This window comes from Mastigoproctus giganteus, chromosome 13 (assembly GCF_048544385.1).
Source record: "Mastigoproctus giganteus isolate SK-2022 chromosome 13, ASM4854438v1, whole genome shotgun sequence".
In the NCBI taxonomy this organism is placed as follows: Eukaryota; Metazoa; Arthropoda; class Arachnida; order Uropygi; family Thelyphonidae; genus Mastigoproctus; species Mastigoproctus giganteus.
The window spans coordinates 155,255,521-155,279,319 of NC_143587.1; the positions used below are offsets into that span (position 1 = coordinate 155,255,521).

General features: G+C 41.2%; 1 protein-coding gene across 1 annotated transcript in view; it reads right to left on the reverse strand.

Moving 5' to 3' along the window:
• Positions 1-12,452: 12,452 nt before the first annotated feature.
• Positions 12,453-23,799, reverse strand: part of LOC150076538 (metabotropic glutamate receptor 2-like) — a 33,869-nt gene continuing 22,522 nt past the window's right edge. Inside the window, exons 2-4 of the mRNA XM_090387657.1 lie at positions 19,564-20,652; positions 12,650-12,846; positions 12,453-12,530 (exon numbers count right to left, since the gene is read on the reverse strand). Coding sequence (XP_090243783.1) covers positions 12,677-12,846; positions 19,564-20,626 — 1,233 coding nt within the window. The 5' untranslated portion in view covers positions 20,627-20,652 and the 3' untranslated portion in view covers positions 12,453-12,530; positions 12,650-12,676. The remainder of the gene's footprint in view (positions 12,531-12,649; positions 12,847-19,563; positions 20,653-23,799) is intronic.

The following is a 23,799-nucleotide window of genomic DNA, read 5'->3' on the forward strand; positions in this document are numbered from 1 at the left end:
GTTTAAATAAACGGTTTTAATTACATGGAACTAACTTATTTTTTTATTAGTCCAACACAACCAATAAATGTTTCGAGTATTCCAGCATATGTAGACTTCTATTGCTGATACCAAAGAACTCTATCATGAATTTCTTTTTGGTTATAAAACAATTTGACTTGTCAAGAATTGTAAATTACTCCAAAGACTTGTGGGTGGTTTGTGAGACTGGACAAGCGCAGATCTTGCATTAGACTTCGCCACTTCCACTCGAAGTCACAGACGAGAATTGCTCTTCACTTCCACCGTCGGAAAAAGGTGTGTCTGTGGCTAGACACGATGCAATAACGAACAGGCCGGTTATTAGCAATTCCAGTTTGACCTTCCTTCTCTCGGGTTTATTTATTTTTACTTGGGCATTGCAGAAGCAAAGAAATAACTGTCCTTCCATTCTCCACTTCAGTTAGTCCACTCCTTTGGCGTCGTTTCCCCGATGGAGTATTCAGACGTTTCTCGGAAGGGGGTGGACACATGACAAGCAGACCCCGCACAGAACGTTCATTCCAGACATTAACCCTTCTTACATCTCGCGCGTACAAACTTCAAAATCGTAACCTCGCTGCCCGCAGCGACCACTCCTTTGTTCCTTAAGTGGTGACCTCCGGGAGCGCGCGCACATCTCACGTTTCACTTCGAGGACTCTGCCAACCGTCTGTTGCGTGGGAGGTCACTCGCAGCCACGTGAAATGCCAGGTTAGCGTTTCGCTTCCACTGACCTTTAAAAGCGGCTTATTTACTTCCACGGCCTCAAAGGTTTCTTTCTGCTTTTTTTACTTCTCTTCACGTGCGTTGTAACGTGACCACGGGCGGGATTATCGGAGGGAACCAGTCCGTTTGCGAAGCTATCTTGTTGCGGAGAGACGGTGGAAGGTCGCGGTGAAAGTAATGTTAATAGGAAAGGGAGGGGGAGCGCGGAGAAACAGAAGACAAGCGAACAGAACAAAAGCGAAACACGACTTCTTTGTAGGTGGTTCACCTAGCGAGGAAGTCTCAACTTCTACCACACTCAAGGACAGAGATTCCCAGCCATTTCATCCCTTAAACGGTGAAGACAGGACCAAACAAAATGGAACTCTTCCTTTTGAGCAATTCTTTGTGTTTATGTTTCACCCAAATTAAAACACGAAGAATTGCCCAAAATATTGCGGGTAGATTAATCTCGAAAGTGCACCAAAGCAAATTAACACGTAAGGGCCGATCCTAGAGTTCAGGAAGCCAGGGTGCATTAACTAATTTTGAGGCTACTCAGTTCTCCTTGCCAAGTACTGAGGGGGAACCGCCTCTTATTTGGATTGGGCCCTCTGAAATCGAGGTCCAGGTAGATTGCGTTGCACCTTCCTCTAAAGACAGGTCTCCCGGTGTGTGTGGGAATTTGTAGCTCCGACAAAACCGTTCCAATAATTGAATAGGCAATAGAAAAGGGCAAAGGTCAGCTGGCCACCAAAGTGACCATAAATCAGTTTTTGACTACAAAGTTTATAATATAATAAATCGCTTATCTCGAACCACGGCCATCCCCTCTTTAATCCATAAATGTATTTTGATTATGTTTTAAGAAATATTTATTTATTTATTTTATTTTTTTGTTCGCGAACGACAGCTTTATTGCAGAGTCCATTTTCCAAAGTCACCATGGAAAATAGTTTCAATTTATTGTGAGTGAATCCGGCAAAATAAATCAATAAAACCATAAAATATTGCTGTAACTCTAAAATGGTGTCATCAGACCTTGGAGAATCGTGGGACAGAAATTTGCCGTCTGAGATAAGAGAATGAAATGCTCCGAAGATAACCAAATTCCACGGCCAACAGAAGCTACGCCCGAAGCAGTTTCCTCCCCAACTCCCAGCCCTGCGAACTGAGCTCTCCTTCAATGAATTTTACTCTTGAGAACGTTAAAAATAATGTTGGGACAGAGTGACACCGTCACTGGCGTCAGGTGGTTAATGACATTTCTTCTCCAAATGCCATTCCGCTTGTTTAAGATTCAGTTCGCTTCGCCTGCAACTGAAACGATCTCATCGAGACAATATACCACGTGATCCATCTTTCGACCTGTTAATCTCACGGGCTCCAGCGATGCTATAAAATGTTCGGGGTTATCGGACGTCCGGATACGACGCTGTAAAGGAGCTGGTAGTTCACATCTTACGCTTTCTTCCACTTTCAAGGGCAAATCTGACACGAATTCTTTCTTGGCTTTTTATTTCGGACAGAGAAGAATCTGCAAAGGTCTCCATTTATCATGATCAAGAATGTCGCCAGTAATCCGACTCCTTTCACACCTGCCCCGAAGACGTATCTGAAAACCCTCGCCTTCAGGTGTCATTGTATTGTGAGCGAAAAAAAACAGAACCGAGATGAAGAGATAACGCGTGTAAGACGAGAGAGAGAGGTATAGCATTGACCTTCTCGATGAGTTGAAACTCTTCATTATGTCCCAGTGTGCCGCTGTTGGATGTAGCGATAAGCGACGGCGTGGATTTGAAACAGGACTTTTCAGTGACTGACCTCACTCCGATGTGGGAGACCTTGTCTGGAGTAAACTCACCCACACTTGAATGGCTCTGTCGTTATCCCAGGACAAGATAACGCTTACAGAATACGAGAATATAAAGAAAATGGTAAATTGGCCATTTCATATTCCAAAGCCTTCTTCCATTTAGCCAGAAGGAAGAATGGCTGCTGAAGAAATTGCTTGTCCTCTTCATACACAAAGGAACTTTTAAGTGGGTTGATGAAGACTGATGAATAAAGGTCATCGGCACTTAAAATCCATCCAACTCAAATTTCTTCTTCTACAGCATAGATCATTTTGTGTATGAGAAAACAAGAAAGGAATACCCGTAGAAAAATCCCACTTCTATGCTTCTGAACTCAACTTCTCGAAATTATAACATAAGGAAGTTCCCAATCAATATACATAAAGTGCCGTCTGACCTCTGTAAATCCTCATTTAAATAAGGTGCCCTATAATGATCAGCTTTCAACAAACTGTCTCGAAATGTATAAAGTAGCCATTATGACGTAAATATCCCCTGGTAGTAAACTATATTTGACAACTTAATCCAGTATGAAATCAATTAAAGATCGTAAACTTCTTCGAGCTTAATTTTTCTTTAAAACTCGAATTAGGCTTAACGCGCATTAAGCTTCCTCGCCAGATGGAGCTGCGGTGTAAGTCTAATTATGAAGCAGTCGCCATGACGTCTTGTCTAACACACGGTCCAAGTGATATTAGGTTAATAAGACCCGGTGAAATGAGGTAAGGCATACAAATGAACGGGTTACCACGGTGCCCGACAATATTCCAAATATTTGAGTTGGAAGATGATCCCTATCGGCTTAATACCGTAGTTTATTGTCCGACATTGAATATTAAATCATCCGGGCGAAGACTGCTCGGGTCCCACTTGACGGCTGTGGACATCACGTGATCTCCCCCCTTTTTTCTATCCGGTTTTCAGTCAATTGCTTCTTCCAGAGGGTACTCGGCTAAAGAATTCTGGGAATTTTTATGGACGTATCCAATCTGATAAATCATTTATCACGGGGGGACGGACGGACTTCCTTGATGATACTTAATGGTGCCGCATCTCGCTCAGAGCTCTTCTCGTGCCCGCTACAAATTAGCATGAAAATAGAATTGTCCTTCCAGATCGATATTCACCTTAATTATCTCGTTAAATTAAAAACCACCAGATCCTTGCCTTCTATCCGACGTAATTTCTCATTAAAGGACACCAAATGGAAAAACCCTGTTAAGACAACAGCAATTAGGGCGCCAGTAGTTTGCATAACTTCGCTTTATTAATTAATGGTAAGCAGAGATGGCACGAGATACTTCTTTCGGCTGTGCAGCCAGTTCTAATTGCGAAAGAACTGCGCAATTTGTAAGGCAAAACAGGTCACGCCTTAAGTGTTAGTGTTTTGACGAAACTGCTTTTTCTTGTTGGAGAAGAGCGAGGATTTATTTGCGTACGCTCACTGCCTTCAGGTAAGTGGTATTCCTTTTCGATTAATGCGTAAAAACAATATTTTGTTTGCAATTGCTCGAAATAAGTATAACGCCATTTGCTTTCATAATCATAACTGTAAAGGTTATTCCCCTTGGACGTTTCACGCTTCCAAAGAACGAGATTCAGCTTTTTTTTATTGTTCATACACTGATGTGCCAAAATATTAAAGCCCCACCACGTTTGCATTGTCGGTGCAAATGTATTCAAAGGAATCGAAATGTGGTCACGTGTATAGTTTGACCAAGGGCGGATCTAGGGTCTTGGAGACCTCAGGGCTGGCGTTCGTAGTGGGGCCCCTTTTAGTATTAATATAATGTGCCCCTCCGTTGCAGCACACACACACACACACACTCCTTGAGTAGACCGGGGTTCAAGTGACTGCTAAACACGGTCGATCTGCCAACCAGCAGTGGACCAGCGTGGTAGATTATGGTCCATTTCTCTTAGCATGAATTGTTGAGGAGGCTTCCATCCTGCAGTGGGTTGATAATGTGCACTGCATAATCAGTTAAATCGTTGTGGTCACTTCCTGAATATAATCGGTCAAAAGAGGAGTTTTAAAATGTTCCTAAGAAGGTTCTAAAATATGTTCTTAGAAACATATTTTAGGACATTGTTAGACTGGAACTGGGTTCGACCAGGGTCGTGTTAAAGCAATGCAGTGTCCACTACCACTAACATTCCAATCGTGAATACCTCGCGATTTGTAGAGGATTTTGGATATTCTATAAATAAAAAATCAAAACGTTTAACAAATTAATAATAATATGGAATAATAATAATAATAATAGCTGTATATACTGTAAATAAAAAAAAAAAAACGTTTTATAAATTAATAGTAATACTCTAACTCAAAAAAAAAGGTTAAATTCAGAAAAAGAATCTTGACCAGATCTAGCTCCGCCCACTGCTTCTCGCTGATTGGCTGGTAATCACAGAGGTTTTGCGTTAGAGTGAATGCGAGCGTGTACTGTATTTTTTAAAAATGATTTTATGATTATTATTATTGAGATTATTTTTTTAAATTCCTATACGAAAAGTGTGCGAATCTCTCTTAACTGGAGGGATGTTACGTCTCATTCGCGAGTTGTTAAAAATGAGACGTCTTCTTCGAGAAACTCTCCAGATAAGAGAGATTTGCTCACTGCCCACCTCCTCGATAAAGTTACAAAATAAACATAAATTAGCATTCAATGTGGCCGAAGTAAATACTTCAAGATCGAACCCGATATGGCAGCAGATAATGGGATTAAACGCTGTTTACGAAGCCTATCATCGAAGTCGGAAAGATTTAAGACAATTTTCCACTCGTTGTTCCTTCTGCCAGAAGTGTTCGGAATCCGGTGCATCAACACCTAATTATCGGTAATTTGGCCCGGGGGCCGTTAACAAAAAAACCCTTTTATGTCGAAACACTAATAAGCACTTACGAAAAGTCGTCAGTGGCAATATATTGCTTTTCAACTAACCTACTCCAGTCCATCCTGCGAAACATCTCGATTGCCTTCTTAAGAACTTGGAAAGCTGAAGATGTAAGAACACGATACTAACTTTCATTTCTTATCAGAAATAAACTCATTATATTATTCTTAATAAAGCGCAGGAAGTCCATCAGTAAACTACACTGCTTGACAAAATTAACAGAACAAAACGTTTTTCATGAATATTTTATTGCGAACAGTATTTGATATATTAGGCATCCTGGCATGCAAATTCTGAGTATACAATAGACATCGATCTACCACCTTGCAACACATTATGCAAATTATTCGCGTCTATTAAAACACGAGTTGGGACCACATAATTTCATTCGCGTTTTTTCTTTTGCTTAATGGGATAGCCACATCTCCAGTACTTAGGATGACAAGTCGTCGTCTAGATGATTCTTTCAAGATGGTGGGCCGTTGGACGACTTGAAATCGGGTAGTCGCAGCCGCAGGTGGAACGTTGGCTTAATGGTCGTCTCGGCACTATGGAAGCAGTTTAAGGAGACAGGAACCATTATAAGAGGAGCTGGGCAAGGTTGCCCAAGGGCTACATCAACCAGAACAGCTCGCTATGTGACTCTAACAACAAGACGGAACCCTACGATGTTCTGTCTCCTGAGGTCGCTGCAGACACAGGTGAAAACATTTCCAACCGGATTTTGTTAGGAAGGCTCAATTCAAGTGGACTCTATGCAAGGAAGCCAGTGGTTTGTATCCCATTAACCCCAAACCACCGCAGAAGTTATCGAAACTGGTGCCATGAGGAGGAGAAAACTAGAGACAAAGAGGAATGCGGTACCATCCCTTCAACATCAGAGAAAGGGGCACTTAGGGTGGAGGTGGTATTCTCGTTTGGGGCTGAATAATGATCAACGGCAGCATTCGGCTTCATGTTTTTGATAGAAGTACCATAACTGCGCAGTGGTACCTCGAACCCTATGAGCGACTTTTTAGGGGTGCGGTTGGCCCCGATTTATTATTATTATTAATATCCATATGATGCAAGGAAGCCTGAGGCTTATGCTGCACCAGGAAAAAAAAAAAAAACAGTTCCCGAGTAACCCTGAGAGAGAGAAGAGAGAGAGAGAGAGAGAGAGAGAGAGAGTCAAAAGTAGAAGGGAATCACCAAGAAAGAGAAGAATGATGATATCCAGCTCAGGACCCTAGGTGTGCCAAGCCCATACTCACCAGATGTGAGCCCCCGGGATTTTCGTTTCATTCACCACAACGCCATTGCACATACAGCTGAAGTGGTGGAGAAATATCTTGGAATTGAAGATATCCAACGACAGCCATGGACAAAACTATCACCAAACTTAAATTCAATCGACAGCCAATTCCTCAGTCATTTGGTGAGCTAGGGTCTGTGCTGGTGGAAGAATGGGATTTGTTACCACTGAATCTTATAACGAGCATTATCCATCCTTATATCGAGCATAGTTCATCACTGTCAGGCCTGTTTAGCTGTTGGACTGTGCCATACTGATGCCATGTGACCAATTTTTCGAGCATCTTGTGTGGGCTTCTATAATATGAACTTTTTGGTAATCCTTATACAAGCCCTATAAATGTCCCTTACACCTGTCCAATGTTTGTCGCTGTCTCCGCATTTCATCGTTATTCTGTGGAACACCACCATACCAAGTTTTGTCCAGCTTCATCGCAAGCTGCACAAGTTACATTGCGTTTTCTACGTGTCCTGTTAATTTTTGTCCAGCAGTGTAATTGTTGTGCATTTAGTTGCCAGCCAAGTCTGCTTGCAATTTCATTTTTACAGTTTAAATAAAATAAACTTAATACCATAGCTAAAATAATACACCTCATATCATCAGGTGGACAGCATCGACTTTTCTTTTTGTTCAACCAATCACGTAATCCATCTTCAGTAAGTGCACGCCAATGTATTTACTGAAGAGCAGAAGCTAGTGAATCTGAGCCATATGAAATTAGTGATTTTTAAATTACAGATGATTGTGTCGTGCAGAAGGGTAAGATTCCCGGAATTCATGGCATATATCCAGTAATTTTGAAGGAGACCGCCAGGGAGTGGAATGAGCCATTGAAGTTAATGGTATACACTCTGAGGGCATCTTTGGACTAGGGAGAGATTCCTTTGGATTGGAAAAGTGCCAACGTATCGCCAATATATAAAGCCGGCTCCAAGGTGTAATCGATAACTACAGATGAGTTAGTCTGACTTCAGTGGTAGGGAAAATCTTAGAGGCAATGATTAAAAATGCAATTCACGGACATTTAGACAGATATGGCATTCGGAAAGACACAACATAGCTTTGTTAAGGGTAAATCATGCTTAACTGATCTAAAACTATTTTTGACACCGTTACTCATCAGCTGGTTGTAGGGAACAATTTCGACATAGCATATTTGGATTTTAGTAAATCATTTGACACGGTCCGTCATCACAGATTACCGTATAAGCTTGAACAGGTTGGGATTGCTGGAAAGATTATAAGGTGGATTGCTTAGTTGCTATAGGCCAGAATGCTGAGGGTTATGATTAATGGACATTCTTCAGATTGGTGAGATATCAAAAGTAGGGTCTCCCAAGGATTGGTTCATGGACCACTGTTGTTTCTGATTTTCATAAACTACGACATTGACGAAGGGATAAAAGGCGTGGTGTTGTCAAAATTTGATGTTGACGTAAAGATTGGTAGAATCGCTAATAATTGATGCCAAGCAGTGGTCCTGGATGGCTTGAGCAGGCTTCAGATGTGGTCAGGAAAAAGTGGTAGCTATGTTTTAAGGCAGCAAACAGCAGGGTCTTACACTCGGGAAATAGTAACCCCAATATACTTGGTGGGATTTAATTAAAAAGAGTAGAGGAATGAAGGATCTGGGAGTTACAATACGGGCAGATATGACGTTTTCTGAGCAGTGCAGCCAGGAAAGCCCTATTGATAGGGATGGCGTCCTATCAGTGATTTATCGAACATTATCCTGTAGAGATAGAGGCTATAGTCCCACTGTATATAGCAATTGTAAGACCACATATGAAATGCTGTGTTCAATATGGAGACCTCATATAAAACGACATTAAGCTTCTTGTAAGGGTCCAAAGACGGACAACTCGAATGGTGTTATCGGAAAAAGGCGGACCGTACGACGGAAGACTAATTATGTAGGCTGCAGAGCTTGGCAACCAGGCACATCAGAGGTGACCTGATTGAGGTTTATAAGGCACTGAGAGGGGGGGTGGGGGTTAGTAAAATGAATGAAGGCAGAATTTTCACTGTTATAAAGAATTACCGAACTAGGGGCCATAAATTAAAATCACAGGAGTTGAGGTTTAGATTACATTGTAGTAAGTTTTGTTTTAGCCATGGAGTCGTTGATTGCTAGAGCAAGTTGTCCTCACAGTTAGTTGAGGTTGACAGATTGAATAGATTCAAAGGTCAACTGGATAGTTAACTATGTGAGGCCCTAGGGAAGCACATAATTTGTATTTTCATATCTACTTGTGTTTTTTTTTTTTTTTTTGGCCAGCACAGCAAAAGCCTGTGGCTTTCTTGCACTAAATGGCGAATATCATTACCATTTCGGGTTTTTAATCTGCACAACATGCAAATGGTTTGGGAACACAGACAATACCCAATATACGGATATGGGCGATCATCTTCAGTGCCCGTTAAATAATAGTAACATTCCCTTAAAACACTGGATAAGACTGCGCCTCTCCTGGACATACCCGTCACTGTTAACGCCATATTGTCTCTGTACCTGGGTATTATCCGTACATTTGTCACCATGAACTACTGTTAAATAAAGTCATCAGTTTAAACCTATTAAATTTAATAGGTGGAAACTTAAATAATTTAAATTTAGACAATCGAAATCTGCTATTCATTAGACACTGTATATTAAATAACATTGAATTTCGCCAAAGAAGTCACAGCACTAAACCTCCTGTGATATTTACTTTTCCCCTCTTCTGTTTATTCGGGCTGCTGACACGTGAACAATTTTGCCTCACGAAAATTCGTTACTTTGCTTATCCCTAACCACAAAGAGGTCGGACTGAAGAAAGTCTACAAAGGTCAAGTAAGGGTGTGTGTGTGGAAGAGTCGACCCGCTATTGAATTTGCGGACATGCAGCAAATGTTTCATTACACGCGCGAATTATCAGTTTAAACCCCCCTCCCTCACCCCTGTTGTATATTTGACCCCTCCCCTAGTAGTAATAATCCGAGCACACCCGCTGGAGTTTGTAGGCTGAAATTTAACGTGAAAAAGGAAATTTTATCGGCGTTTGAACATCGCCGTGCCTCACGTCCGATGTTTCGATAGCAGTACGTAACCGTACGGTATTGCGGTATTTGGCGAAGTCAGTGAGGTTAATTAACGTCGGTTAGACGAGGAGGTCCGCCCGACCTTCTAGACAGGCAGGTGGTCAAGATAAAGTTCTTTTCGCTAGATTTCTAGAAGGAATCATGGCAATGTTTTGGGTTCCTTCTTCCCACATTCCTCTGGTTCGAAAGTTTACGATGTGATGAAAAAAAAAAAAAAAAAAAACAACCAGAAATAATTATCGAACGGTACTTCAATTATGTACAATGTTTATTTTATTTCAATCTCTGAAGACAAAGTCTGGTTATTTGTATATCGTTGGCTCCTGTCAAAATGTCTTTGTAAACCTCTAATATGCTGTTTTCGGGATGAAAAATCCGTTTCTTTTGAATATCTTTGGAATCGGCTGTAATGTTCAGTTTATTTCCAGAATAAACCTGAAAAGTGTTTGTCCAAATATTTTTGGTGGTATTTTCAAGTCCACAGGCGATGGTAGCATGGTTTTTCTCCCGGAAACTTGGTTTTTCATCAATCAAGTAACCTCTCAGAGCAAAGTAACCTCTGCATTCGAGATTTTCCAGCAGCACCAAAATGTGCAGAACTTTCATCAACTGTTTTTTTTGTTTTTTTTTTAATATCTGCCGAGGTAGAGGTGTCATTTGCTTTACTTTTCAGCATGCCTCCAGGATTTTCCGCAACCGGTGTTTATGACTACCTTTTATGACGTAGTTTACGACTTCTGTTCCTCCCGTCCAAAGCACTAAATTTGTAAACATGCATCTTCCCAATAAAATCTTCTGCGCTGGCAGAATAATGAAGGAAAGCCTGTAACGCTGTTAACCCTTAAAATTCGTCCCAAGTTGAAACGGGTCCTGTTCACTTTGTAACTGGACGTACCATCAATGCAATGGCCGATCTTGGTTTTTAAGTGTGTAAAATATTTTTAACCGTCTTAGTTGGAAGAGTTGCATTAAATGTATTTCTTATTAAAGTATTAAGATCAGAAACATGGGAGTTAGATTGGGGACTTTCCTGAATTTCAGATGTTCGGGATGAAAAACCTCTTCGTTTTTGACTACCGCTCTGCCATCTATACAATACAAAGAAAAGGTTTTAGTTTTTAGCCGTTGTTGTTCACACAGCTAAATTTTACTCGTTCTCAGAATACTAAATACACTCACTGAACAAAAAATTAGAAACCTTTTGCAATTGATGTCAACAGATAATTAAACGTTTAGCAGAAGCCACAATTGAGGAGGAAACAGTGGAAATAACTGGTGTGGGTATCAAAAGTATACAATGAGTGGAAGAAGAAAGGAGAATGTGCAGGTACAAAAAGGAAGAAAGTCCATCCTCCAAGAACGAGACCACAGTAATTTAAAGCGAACTGTGTGTCAGAAATAGTGGTGCCATCGTATGGTGTATGTTCTCTTGGTACGGACTGGTTTTGCTCATACCGTTGTAGGTCGCATTGCCTCCAATGAACATCTTGCTATCGTATCGGACCAACTTCACATTGCAATGTTTCATTTTAACCGAATTGGGATGGATTCTTTCAATTCGGCAATACAATTATCCATCGTTCAAAAATCGTATCTAAATGGTTCAAGGAACATTCCCAAGGTTTCCAACATCTATCCCGGCCATCTGCTTCTCTAGATATGAATCTAGTTGTGAATGTCGGGGTATTTATTCTTCTGTTTTCTACCGGCAACAATTCAGCAGCTGACAAATATCTTGATGAAAGAATGATCAAAGCTGGAGTTATATACCTGGAAGCAGTTAGTGGAATTCGTGTCACGAAGTTGCCCAGTGAGTTGGAATCCGCGCCACGCAGGGGCTTTAAAAAGGCGGCCTTATATATATTTAGCACATTGGGGGGGGGGGGGGGTGCAGCATCAATAGACTGAAATTTAGCTTTGTTGATGAGTAATAACCACAGCTTAACCTCTAGAGGGAACATTCAGGTGATTCTTGAGCCGAGTCTAGCCAGGTTTCGAAAAGGTTTCAATATTTGACTGTAGGTGAGTAGAATCAACTGAAGCTGTCTCGATATAAAAGAATTTAATTTATGTGCATATTTTTCAATAAAAGCTCAAAATCCTATGGGTTACCAACTCGCTTTGGTAAAAGTCCAAAATATCAAAAAAGTTCCACACCAATGGCTCATTTCTTTTTCAAATTTTTTTTTTTTTTAAGGCCCTTATGACCTTGTTTAAAAATCGGAAAAACAAATGAACCAGGAATTGCCGATAATAAATACAATTTTTTTTAACTTTGGCAAAGAGGAAGAAGTAACCCATATTTATTACGTTAGTATTAGTCCCCAGTGTTAAGTGAAGATCCTGGTAAGTTAAAAACGAAATGACTCGAAGAACAGTAAAATGAAAACAGGCTAAAAATACGAATATATTTTTTTATTACTAAACAATACGCAGTCAAGCAATTTTCGCGAAAACCAACAGACATGCGCCACCTAGTGGAAGCGCACGCTTGCACACAGTGACAGAGAAAATAAAGTGACACTTTCTTTACGTTGTTAGTCTTATTTAGTGCCAGTTGCACTCAGATAAACATCAGCGATGTCTGACAACCGGCACTCGGTGGATCCTCGGTGGTCAGCAGGCAAAAACACCTTCCAGAACTCTGCACATCTTCACCCTCGACTTCAGGATGGCTACGGATAAAGAGAAACGTTGCATTAGTTGAAAAATACTTTAAGACAAATCGAAAGGCAGTTACAAGCTCATTTTTCATAATTTTTTCTCCCAATTTCCATCAAGCAAAGGAACTCACCTTGCAGAAGTATTCAACCTCAGGACATCAGTAGATGGGATTTCGGTACAGTTTCATGTTTGGGCTGAAAAACATTCTATCTGTGTTGTAGTAGGTGTCCTCTGGCTGCGGAGGGGGTGGGGGAATATGGACTCCAACAGGATGGCTGTATCGCCATACTCGGGAGGGTTGAGCGGGAGGAATGTAGAAGCCACGATCTGAAACGGAGATTGACAGCGATTAGTAAATACTCTGGGTATTGCAGAAATGGATGATCCAGTAAATTTAGGGTTTATATTAATATTAAAAAGTTATTATAATACATATTTCGAAGGATCCTTCGATATGACCACCAGATGGTGTTGCGCTTGAATGCCTTCAGTACTGAGCATGTGGAGACATCAAATGGTATTTGAAACTAATGATCAGTGTATTGAACTGGTTATTAGTTCACGATAATCAATACCTGAGGATGCTGCAGAAATATGTCAGCTTTATTTCAATGTCCATAATTGTTATTTATAAATGTCACTGAATCAACGATTGGTTTGTGTTTGTATCCAAGAAGTTCATTTTTCCAAGAAATTCATATTTCCCGAATAATGCTAACAAACAGAAGAATACTAATATATTTATTTGAAAGCTCTGCTAGTAATATGGGAGGGAAACTGCTTATTGAATGATAGTCTAATTTCGATTTTGGATCTTGACTTGATCAAAATAAAATAATAATAAATAAATAAAAATACGAACCTTTATTTAGTATCGAATCAGGCTCCATTTGTTTCGAATAACAGCAATGTGCAGCGCGGCATAGTTTATTAAGGTTTTAGTGCGTTTTGATCCAATTGTAACCATTCTTCGAGCAAAATTTCGCGCAGCTTCGACAAGTTGAAGGAAGAGGACTTCGTTGCCGAATATCTCTCTAGCATATCGCACACATTCTCGGTAGTATTGATATAAGGTAGATGTAGGGAAGACGGTGGAAATCCGTGTCATGTTCTTCGAACTTCTTTCACGATGCGCTGTTGCATTTTCATCCATAAAGTGGTCATCACATGCAGGATAAAAGTGTCGCATTGCAAAGCGCAGTAGATCTGATAAAAAAAAAATTCAGGTACTCCCTGGATAACAGTCAACCTTCCACCGGTATCAACGGACAGGCCCGTGCCAACAAAATTCCTCAGGCGCTTGGGTTGTCTTAACAAGGCAAGCAGGGTTCTTTCACTTCGTGAAGTTCTCACCGCACTCTCTGCCTACCATCAGTGCATAACAAAAATAGCGATTTGTCTGCCCACATGACTTTCTTCCACTGTCCAATCACGTTCTCAGCACTACTGTAAGCAGATTTTTCTGTTTTTCTCCGAAATAAGGGGCTTCCGAATAGGCAGGAGATTGCCAAAATCCAATTCCCTATGGGTTGGAAAAGGCCAGTTCTGGGTTTTTCAAGTGTTATTTGCTGCCTATTGGATGTCTCTTATTTTTCAGAGTACGACAGCTTCCATCTTGAAGTACGCTTTTCGGTCATTGAAAAACCTTTGGAATGGATGCTTTTGAAAAACCAGTGATATTTTTCGTTTCTTGAATCGTGGCTCCCACTAAACGTGCACCCAGATAAGACCTTTTTTAAAGTCTGATTGATCCTGCGTTTTCTCAATTCTGGCTTCAGATTGCTGCAGTCGAACAGCCTGTGCAATCTTTATATTCAAACGAGGCAACACGTCATTACCCCCACGTCACAGTTTTCTTTGCATCTATTTGCATTTCTTCTGTCTGTAAATGTCTCAATACAAAGGTTCGTATTTTTCTGTCCAGTGTGTCTATTCAAGATCTGTTTTTTCTATTATTTAAACGCATGAATCCTTTCTACCAGATATTATAAATTTAACTTCTAACCTTACCATGTTTAGCCATCCGTGTTTGAACTTCGTAACAGGTCACAATCGAAGAAAATTTATTAAACGAGGTGGTCTGGTCCAAAAAATGCTCCCCTTCTCTCCCCTCCCCTTTTATTTCGGAACTCTGTAACGGAGACTTGGATGGAAAGAAAGCTCTTGTCAGGAATGGAGAACGGGCAGTCGGCAGCGTCAAGGTTGTCAGTTTGATAAAGCGGAAGAAATCATATGACTTGGACCACTCCTCTGTGAGAGGGTGTGCCCTTAAGCGGAATAAAAGTTAAATGACCTCTTTTAGTCTCCTTTCCATTAACTCTAACCGTTTCCTGGTTCAACCTTTCTCAGTTTTTTTTTTTCTTGGAAGAGAGAAAGAAAGAAAGAGGCAGGCAGGCGAGGAAGTAAAACATTCGATCTTTAACATCAAGGGCACTTTTTGGTTCGTGAGATGCCAACCATTCTCGGGCACGTAAAACTTTCGCGTTTTCTTTGTAATGCTCCGTATAAGACCACCGAAAGGTACCGTAAGATGATATTATAGTACTTGCCAGTGTCATTTCTCTCTCTCTCTCTCTCTCTCTCTCTAGCCTGTAAAACTCGTCTTAGTGGCACCAGGATTACAGTTCTCTTCTCTGATTAACGCTACCAAGCAGATTTCATACCAGAACCGTGAAATGCAGGTCCAAGTCATGGAAAAGTAAAAGAAATAAATGTATACAGAATGAGTAACTTTGCATATCTCGCACAAAGACCTTGTCATGACCTTTGAATTGATGGCAGTGACCTCAGGGTGTTAAATTTTCGGTGTTTTCGTACTCACGCCCTTTCTACATACAAAGAATCGTAGGGCAACCCAAGCAGTCGCTTTATTTTTTGTGTTTGTCACCTGCACATGATTCACCACCTTCTGACTCCCTGGTGCTTATCTTCGGAGCAACCTATGACCTCATCGTCTGCAGAAAACTCCCCTCTCATTAGTCAAGAACATCATAATTGGGAATGTGGTTTATTTGAGGAGAGTTGCGAAACTGGGTGGAACGGTACAAAGAGCAGCGTCGGATCCTAATCCACCACTGATTATTCATGACAACGGCTGCTCGCCTAGTGATGAACAGTCCTCAGCCAATGATAGAAGCAGGTTTAGACTCCTAGGAAGGTTTCTTTCCTACACTTAATATACTGTGTAAACATGGGCGTCCACCGGTAGGTAAAATGGAGCGCAGCTGCCCCTTGGAATTTGAGAATATAAATATAATGTGTAGTTTTTTTACATAACTTACAACTTGGTAACCCATTGACAACCGAAAAAAAGATTCTTACCTCTGAATGATGGGGATATCGGGGCTTCAAACTCATTGTTAACTGACCTCAAAGCGTGGGCATCATCTATCGAAAGATTATCCATACGTTATAAGTCAAGCTTATAACGTGTACCTATTATATCATTACCTGTGCCTTTTATAGGTAACTTTCACGAGGTAGTCTGTCTTAGGAAAAAGTTAGGTGTTTGTTTTTTCCCCTCCGGAATATTGGATTTTCATCCAGAAAAATAAACAAACATGCAACTTTCAGAGCCGATATACTGACCCCTCATTATTTTAGCTCTCTCTGAATTCGAATCAAGACTGGGCCCCTAGGCCAGAAGACAATGGACAAATTATTCAAAGGTATAAGAATATGGGCCCCAAGTATCAAGATCTATTGAATATACAATGGCATAAATTTTAACTTCGTTTAAATATATTTAAAATTTCGCTAGTGCACTCGGGCGTCTACCCTAACCCCCAGATCGAATTTTGCACTGGGGTCTACTGAGCATTTACTATTTGCCTTTTGTCAATTCACCTTTCCCCGCGATTAGTACTATTCTGGTATATGATATTCTCAACTTACGATGTCAGTTCTGGCATAGGCACTTTTACTCTGTAGTACCCTGGTCTCGCCAGATTACAGTATCCTTTAAACCTCAACAAAGTCGATCCACCCATAAGTCCAGAAATCAATTTGGGTAAAAAGTTTGCAGATAGTCAGTTCACGTGACCTGCTGCGTATTATGGGTAGTCCCAACAGAGCAGAGAGAAAAAGTTAAAATCTAAAGATGAAAAACCTTTAGATTTTAGAAATTCTTTTGAAAATGAAATTTATGTAATCTGTGTACAGATAATTGCATCCTACTTACTGATGAAAGAAAGAAAATAAATAAATGTTTCGGCTGATAGCGAAGGCCAAGTGAGCCATAAGAATGCGGCACCTCATCTAGAATGCCTTGGAACCTGTTGGTGGCAGTCTGGTGTTGGTTCTTGGAAAGAGAAGTTCCATAACGAAGTGGTTTCTCTCCCCCACATACACAGACAGCAGCGTCGACCTTGGGATCGTGTAGAGATGATATTCCCACACAAAAGGTTCGTCAGACGGACGGCATCTAGCCTGGCAGTTTGGTACTAAGGTCAGACGTCGTACCGCTCTGTTTGAAAAAGGTATTGGGCATGAATAACTTCATCAAGACTTCACTTTCTCTGTTGGGCGCAGGAAATTAGCGAGTGTCTGGCAATTGTACAAAGAATGTCTACACTGGATGTCCAAATGTTACCGGGCACATTTTCGACAGCTAGTTTGAATGTATGTGGTCTTCAGGGGCATTTATCTTAACTATGTGATAGGGAAATCACATTTTATTTATTTTTATGTCGATCTACAATCACTGATCAAAAAATTAGAAACCTTTTGGAATTGGCGTCAACAGATAATTAAACATACAGTATGAAGATGCAAATTGTATGGTATGATCCACAAGTTCCTTCGTATAAAGATAAATACTGTCTGCTTTCCTGGGACTCCGTAGTGGTTCCAGTCATGGGAAAGTTAGGTGATCTTTCCGATTTTCAGAAGGGCGTTATTGTTGGAGCACGTTTGCAAGGAGCCACAATTGAGAAAACAAATAAAGTCGCCAACGTGTCGAAAACAACCATCTGAAAAGAATGCAATGACTGGAAGCAAGGAGAATGCAGCAGAAAGTGGGTACTCAAAGAACGAAACCGCGGAATGCGAGGTCCAGTGTTCAACTCGCGTCGAACTACGCGACGGGAGTTGAATATTTCGACTGGAATGGCGCCACCCACGGATTCTGGAACAGTGGAAAAAGCTCATGTGGTCTGACGAGTCTCGATTTACACTTTCTGTCGCACCAACGGTAGGACGAAAGTGGGGCGTAAACCCACGAAAACATGCAACCACATTGTCTCATGTCCACCACTCAAGCGGCTTGAGGTGGTGTTATGGTATGTTCTGTTGGTACAGACTGGGTCCACTCATACAATTAGAAGATAGTTACCCCCGGTGAATATCTTTTAGTAGTATTGGACCAACTTCAATCTGCAGTGATTCATTCGATGGATTTTTTCAAGACGACCACGACTATCCACCGTGAAAAATCGAATCTTAATAATTCGAGGAACATTCTTCTCAAGATTTCCAATATCTGCTGTGGCCACCTAATTCTCCAGGGGTAAAATGAGTAACTAGACTTCCTCAGGACCCAGTGGAAGCCAACGTGTATGGGATATAATTCAACAAAAGAGGCCTTACGAAATATTGAATAAGAGTTTCTAATTTTCCGTCCAGTGAGTGTACTTAGCAATAGAGGTGTACACTCGTGATCAAAGTACGTAGTCAGTTCCATTCATCATGCTTTTTACTAATTAGCAGAATGGAGCAGATGTCCGAAACTATAGCACAGGATGTTTTGTACGGTAAGAAAGTTCAGCAGCGTTCTAACATCGACATGTCATCCAGCGGTGGTGTTTCTTCGCTTCGTCCACTACTTTTCTCCAAAATCGCAGCACGAATGTCGGTAACTATTTTTAATTCGTGCTTCAGTGCTGAAAGGAGGCACGAACAGCTACAGTGGGCGTCAGACGAACGGATCCGATGATACGAAATTATAGCCGCAGAGTCTGTAATTAAACTGTAATCATTTGTTACAGCAGCCACGAGGACATCGGCGGACGACAGTGACACCCATTTCGATCCCTGCGTCCCCCTCTCCCTCGGTGCAAGATACGAGTAACTCCGGTAGCTTCATATCTGTTCGTCGCGTCGTCCACAGCGCATTTCTTGGATGCCTACGACCCTGTTACACATATAATTAAAAGGCAATAATTCCTCTTCCAACTTTTCCGAGTTGCGATGGCTGACAGGCGTGTCTGAGTCTCGTTTCCACTGAAAATCACCGCAGCATCTTTCCTGGTAAGAGAACGATGAAACCCCATCGGTACAGGATGTTGCGATACCAGACTTATCTCGATTTTACTTAAACTTGACTCTTCAGAACAAGACATTAATGACTTGTAACAACAGAATGCACAATACGATTCCAAGTCGCTGAATTTTGTTTTTGGGAAGGGGTCCTTCCAAGAATAATAGATGTGGGATAGGATTCCGGTGGTCACCCTCCTGATTCGAAAGTTTTTTTTTTTTTTTTTTCTCATGTTCCAATCAACATTTTTTTAAAGAATCAGTTGAGTACCAAAAAGTGGACTGTCTAGAAATGAAAATGCCTCAACCCTTCCCCATCGGAATTAACAAATTACGTAACCATACAGACGTTCTTGTCCAAAGGGTCAGTGCAATTAACTTTCACTGATGTTTCTACAGTGTGTGTAGCTATTGAGGGAAAAATCCTGAGAAGGAGGTGTCTCTGTCAATCACGCAACCATTGCAGGGTAGTTTCGGGAAATAATGCATAAGTCGATCTAGGCTGCCAGAGTGGAATTACCAGTTGCCCATAAGCCACGGAAAATGCTATGGAGTAAATTCCTATCGATCTGATAGGAGAATATACAATGAAGTTACACTGGTATTCAAAAGATAAGGTGCGCACCAGTCGAGCTTAGGTGACAAAAGTAATTTCAAACATTTTAGGGTGCAATAGTTATTATTTTCAATATTAAGAACTTAAAGTATAGTTTCCATATCAAATATATAGTTTAGTTCTTTCGGATGTTATGTTTTATATGTACCAAAATGAGAGAAAAGTACATTTACCTGGAGCAGAATATGCTGGAGACACGGGCTTGATGAGTGTCCCTTGCTTCATAAGCGGTAGCATAGGAGGCTTCAGATGTAAGAAGGAAGGAGTGTAGGTAGACTGATTAACCGATGATATCCCATCCCTATCATCGCTGTAGATGTCTTCTCTTCCCATGGAAACCAGCTGACGCCCTTTGGGCAGGAACATAACCAAAAAAACCACAGTGGCCGTCAGCACGATGCCGAAAGCCACGCAGGCCTCATAGTGTCGAGAGTCAGTAACCAGGGCGACCACTATCCACGCCACCCATATGGGTATGGTTAGGCCAATGGCGGTTCCAATGAACAGAGCCTCTCTGTGGTTCTCGTGCAATTTCCTGGCCCTGATAGATAAGGCAGCCACCAGGAGGATGAGGAACATGTTGTATACCAGCGAGAGCACCACGTCGGATGGGGTCGTGTTGCACACCCCGACAATGTCTTGTCCCAGAACGTGCACTGCAAGTACCCGGGGTGGGTGGAAGACTAACCACTGAACTCCAACAACCACTTGGACGACGAAGGCAAAGAAGAGAAGCACACCTTGGAAGGCGGCTGGAAGGTAGATCCCCACGTGAAGACTCAGCAGGAAGACGCATTTCACCATCAGCGTGGCAAACACTAGCACCGACGCCAGGCCGACACCGACGCGAATGATGGCGCACGTAGCCCAATGAGGGGTGGGCACAAAGGCGAAACCCAGAGCGGAGCACAAGAAAAGTCCCAGCAGCAGCATCTGCCCGAGAAACAGATGCCGACGCCGACTGCTGCAAGACTTGTAGAGTACGAACACCTCGAAACTGGCAATGGACAGGATATTGAGGGAGGCCAACACCATAAGGGGAATCACCCACACTTCCTCCCTCATCTGCAGTTGGGTTTTGAAAGTACAGTTATTGGCATCTTCACTTAAAGTGGCGTTCGGCCACGGACTAAGACTGAGGGTCCGGTTAAGTGTCCGTTGAGAGCAAGATCGCTGCACAAGCCACATTACCGAGCAGGCCCATAAAAGGATTCCTTGGTAAAGAGATTTCGTCATCAGTCCGTGCAGGAAGTCTTCAAGACCTGAAAGTAAAACAGCAAGTTTAGTATCGATAGAAACAAACATCTTGTTATTGTAACGCTAGTTCAGAAACGACAGTACAACATTAATGACTACCTTTCTGAAGATGGCAACTTAAACTACCTCAAGCACAATTCCTCCCCTCCACTCCCAGTAAAATGAATCTCATCAAACGATAATTGTATTTACTGTGAGTTCAGTGGTTGATTACATTTGTACGTTGTATTCATTTTTTAATGAATTCTGGGTATTATTGGCAGAACTGGAAGGAATCAAGGAAGATATTGAACGTTCAATTTATCTTATAACTGCCCTAACGGTTAAAAGATAAAGTGTGTGTGTGTGTTGAGGTCACAATTCTACAAATCCAAATCAACAATCCCTTCTCTTCCATTCATTCAACTGAACACCAGTTTACGATTGTAGATTAGACTCGCATGTGTTTAAGAGTGATCTGGGCACGTCTCCTGTCCTTCTGCCATAAGCAATCTCTAATAGGCAGGATGTTAAACATAGTAATAACACAGTCCGATCTTCTTCCTTTTTTTTTTCTGAACAGAGAAGTGACATTCTGTGAGGGAGATGCTTTTCTTTCTAAAACCAAAGTCATTTGGCCCACCCTCCGTAGTAAAAGTTAGGTCACTGACAGACAACCACGAGACAGGGAGGAGTAGTAGTCGATAGCCGTTTTATATCACTGAGACTGCAGGGGGCGTTATCTTGTCGGGGAACTTTTCTTTCTAGTGGATCGTCTAGAACATTGAACTTTTCTCCCGGATAGCCCAGAGATATTTGGAGACCAGCGAGAAGCCACGACCGTGATCGGAGGACAATTGCTGGTTGGTCTCCAGTCGTAGGCCGGCGTCGTGGTGAGTGTGGTAGCTCGGAGATCTGACATCCGGCCGCGATGACAAGGGGGGGGGGGATGTAAAGGATAAGAGAACTGATAATCGGACGGAAATGAAACCCTCGAAAGAATAGCGTGACTGCGAAATAAAATGGAACCATTCGTAAGCGAGTGTGACATTTTTAGCCAGAACAGGGTTAAACGGCGAAGTCCGTGTTGCGGGCAAGATGAAAATAAACGACAGATTTAAAAAATAGGATGCACAGAAGGGGGATGCGGAAGAGTCGGTGGAAAAGGATGAAGACTACTTCGGATAAATTAGATTCTCCGGCGCTCTTTTTCTCCCGAAGACCGGACAAACAAACACTTTTCAGTACTGAGCATTAAACAGACCCATGTGGGTAAGACGCTGATTTATGAATGATACGCCTGTTAAAAAAGATAACCTGATGTAATGAGAGAAAAATGTATTTGAATTCTAAGAAGGAGGCTGAGAAACGTGTTTTTAAGTTTAATACCTTTGTTTAAAAGGCCTTGCATCCGGCTTTTTTACTTGCAGAGCCGGACTTTGTTTTTAAAAGATTTTGACTCTCCCCTTTCCATGTTTGCTGTTCAGTGGGTAAATAATATTTACAGATATACTACTTAGGTTATTCAAATAAAGAATTGCTGAGAAAAACAGTTCCAAAGTGTGTTTTTCTTCGAACATCCATTATCTAGTCATGTTCTTTCAACAACACTTCATTCTGGAGCTAGAACAACACACCCAACCACAAAGTATAATATAACATCGAGGTCCGTCCTTGTACTATTTCAGTTAATTCGGGACACGCTCCTGTCTTTATTCCGGAGTGTTAAACGTAAATAATTTCACTTGAACTCAATGAACCCAGTTATTAACTAACAACCAGTTCACAAGAGCGCCTTAGTTGTCCAACAACACCAACTTGTCCTTTAACGTGTTTTCTCTTAAGTTACTTTGTACACAACCAACGGCTTAATTAAAATCCACCAACAGATCCTCTTTCACCTCGATGTATAATGACCAGGGTCATCGGGCAGACAAAGTAGATGAAAGTGGAACCACATCACAGCCAATTCCACTTTCGCCAAATAATATGATTGATTTTGTTGCCCGTAGTAACTCGCACTTACAGACCATACGCCTAATCATAAATCCCAAATGCAATTAAAGTTTCGGCGGTAAGTACCACGTACAGACTACATTGCGCGTGATGTGTTTGCAAAGCAATTCGCGTTCTCCCCTCCCCCCTTCTTCAGTATACGATGAAAGTCAAAGAAGTTGATGAAACCTGTTATAGGTAGTTTACCAGAAAACTGTAAAGACCATCCATAAACTATTTGTGTACAACTTGGCCAGTTACGTAATGGCCCTCTTGTTATGTGATAGTGTGCACAATCAATTTTCCTGTTTTGAAATTAATGAACAATAATAAGAAGAATCTTTGCTTCAACTTAACAAAGTTAGTGATCTAAAAAGTAGCCTTCAACTGGAACAGAGTTCCGGTTGAAGGCTACTTTTTAGATTACTAAATTACGCTTTTATTCAGTTTTCCAAAGATTAAGCTTCCCTTTTAGAGTTTCTATTTTATCGCTGAGTATTTGTTCCCTGTCCTTGAAGACTTAAATTTAAATTATTAAGTTTTTCAAATTTATCAGTAAGGGAACTAAGTTTTTCAAACCATTTTCTCGTCCGTTGGTCTTCCTTCCAAAGCTTTGCAAAATAGAAAATTCTTTAAAATATTTTCCTCGTAGTATCTCGCATATACAATAAGTTGAGCAAAGTTTTAAACATCTGTGAATTCATTTAACCGTATTGCAAAAATTGGACTTTCTCTCAATCGATTTAATGAACAGAATTTTATGTTGTCTGCGATAACTGTAATACGCTGCGTCTCTGGATAGAGGAATGGTATTTAAATCGTTGCTGTACAGGGAGAGCAAGGGATTCGGCAATAGTATGTGATTTCAATTTTTTTCCTATTAAATATGAATATCATCATTTGCAGTGAGCAATCAGAGAGAAAACTGGATACTCAGTTACAAAAAACAGTTGGCAAACCATAAGATGGAAGCTCATTTAGAAGACCTTTAAGCCAATCACGATCAACAATCACGATCAAAAGCCTTTGAAATGTCAAGAGCAACTGCTTGAGTTTCACCAAACTTTTCCATTGAATTTGTCCATAGATGGGTAACATAAATCAGAATCCATCCTGGCGATCGTTGATCAGATGGAAGGTTTATAGATAGTTTAAGAGCTGGATTTAATAGAAAGTAA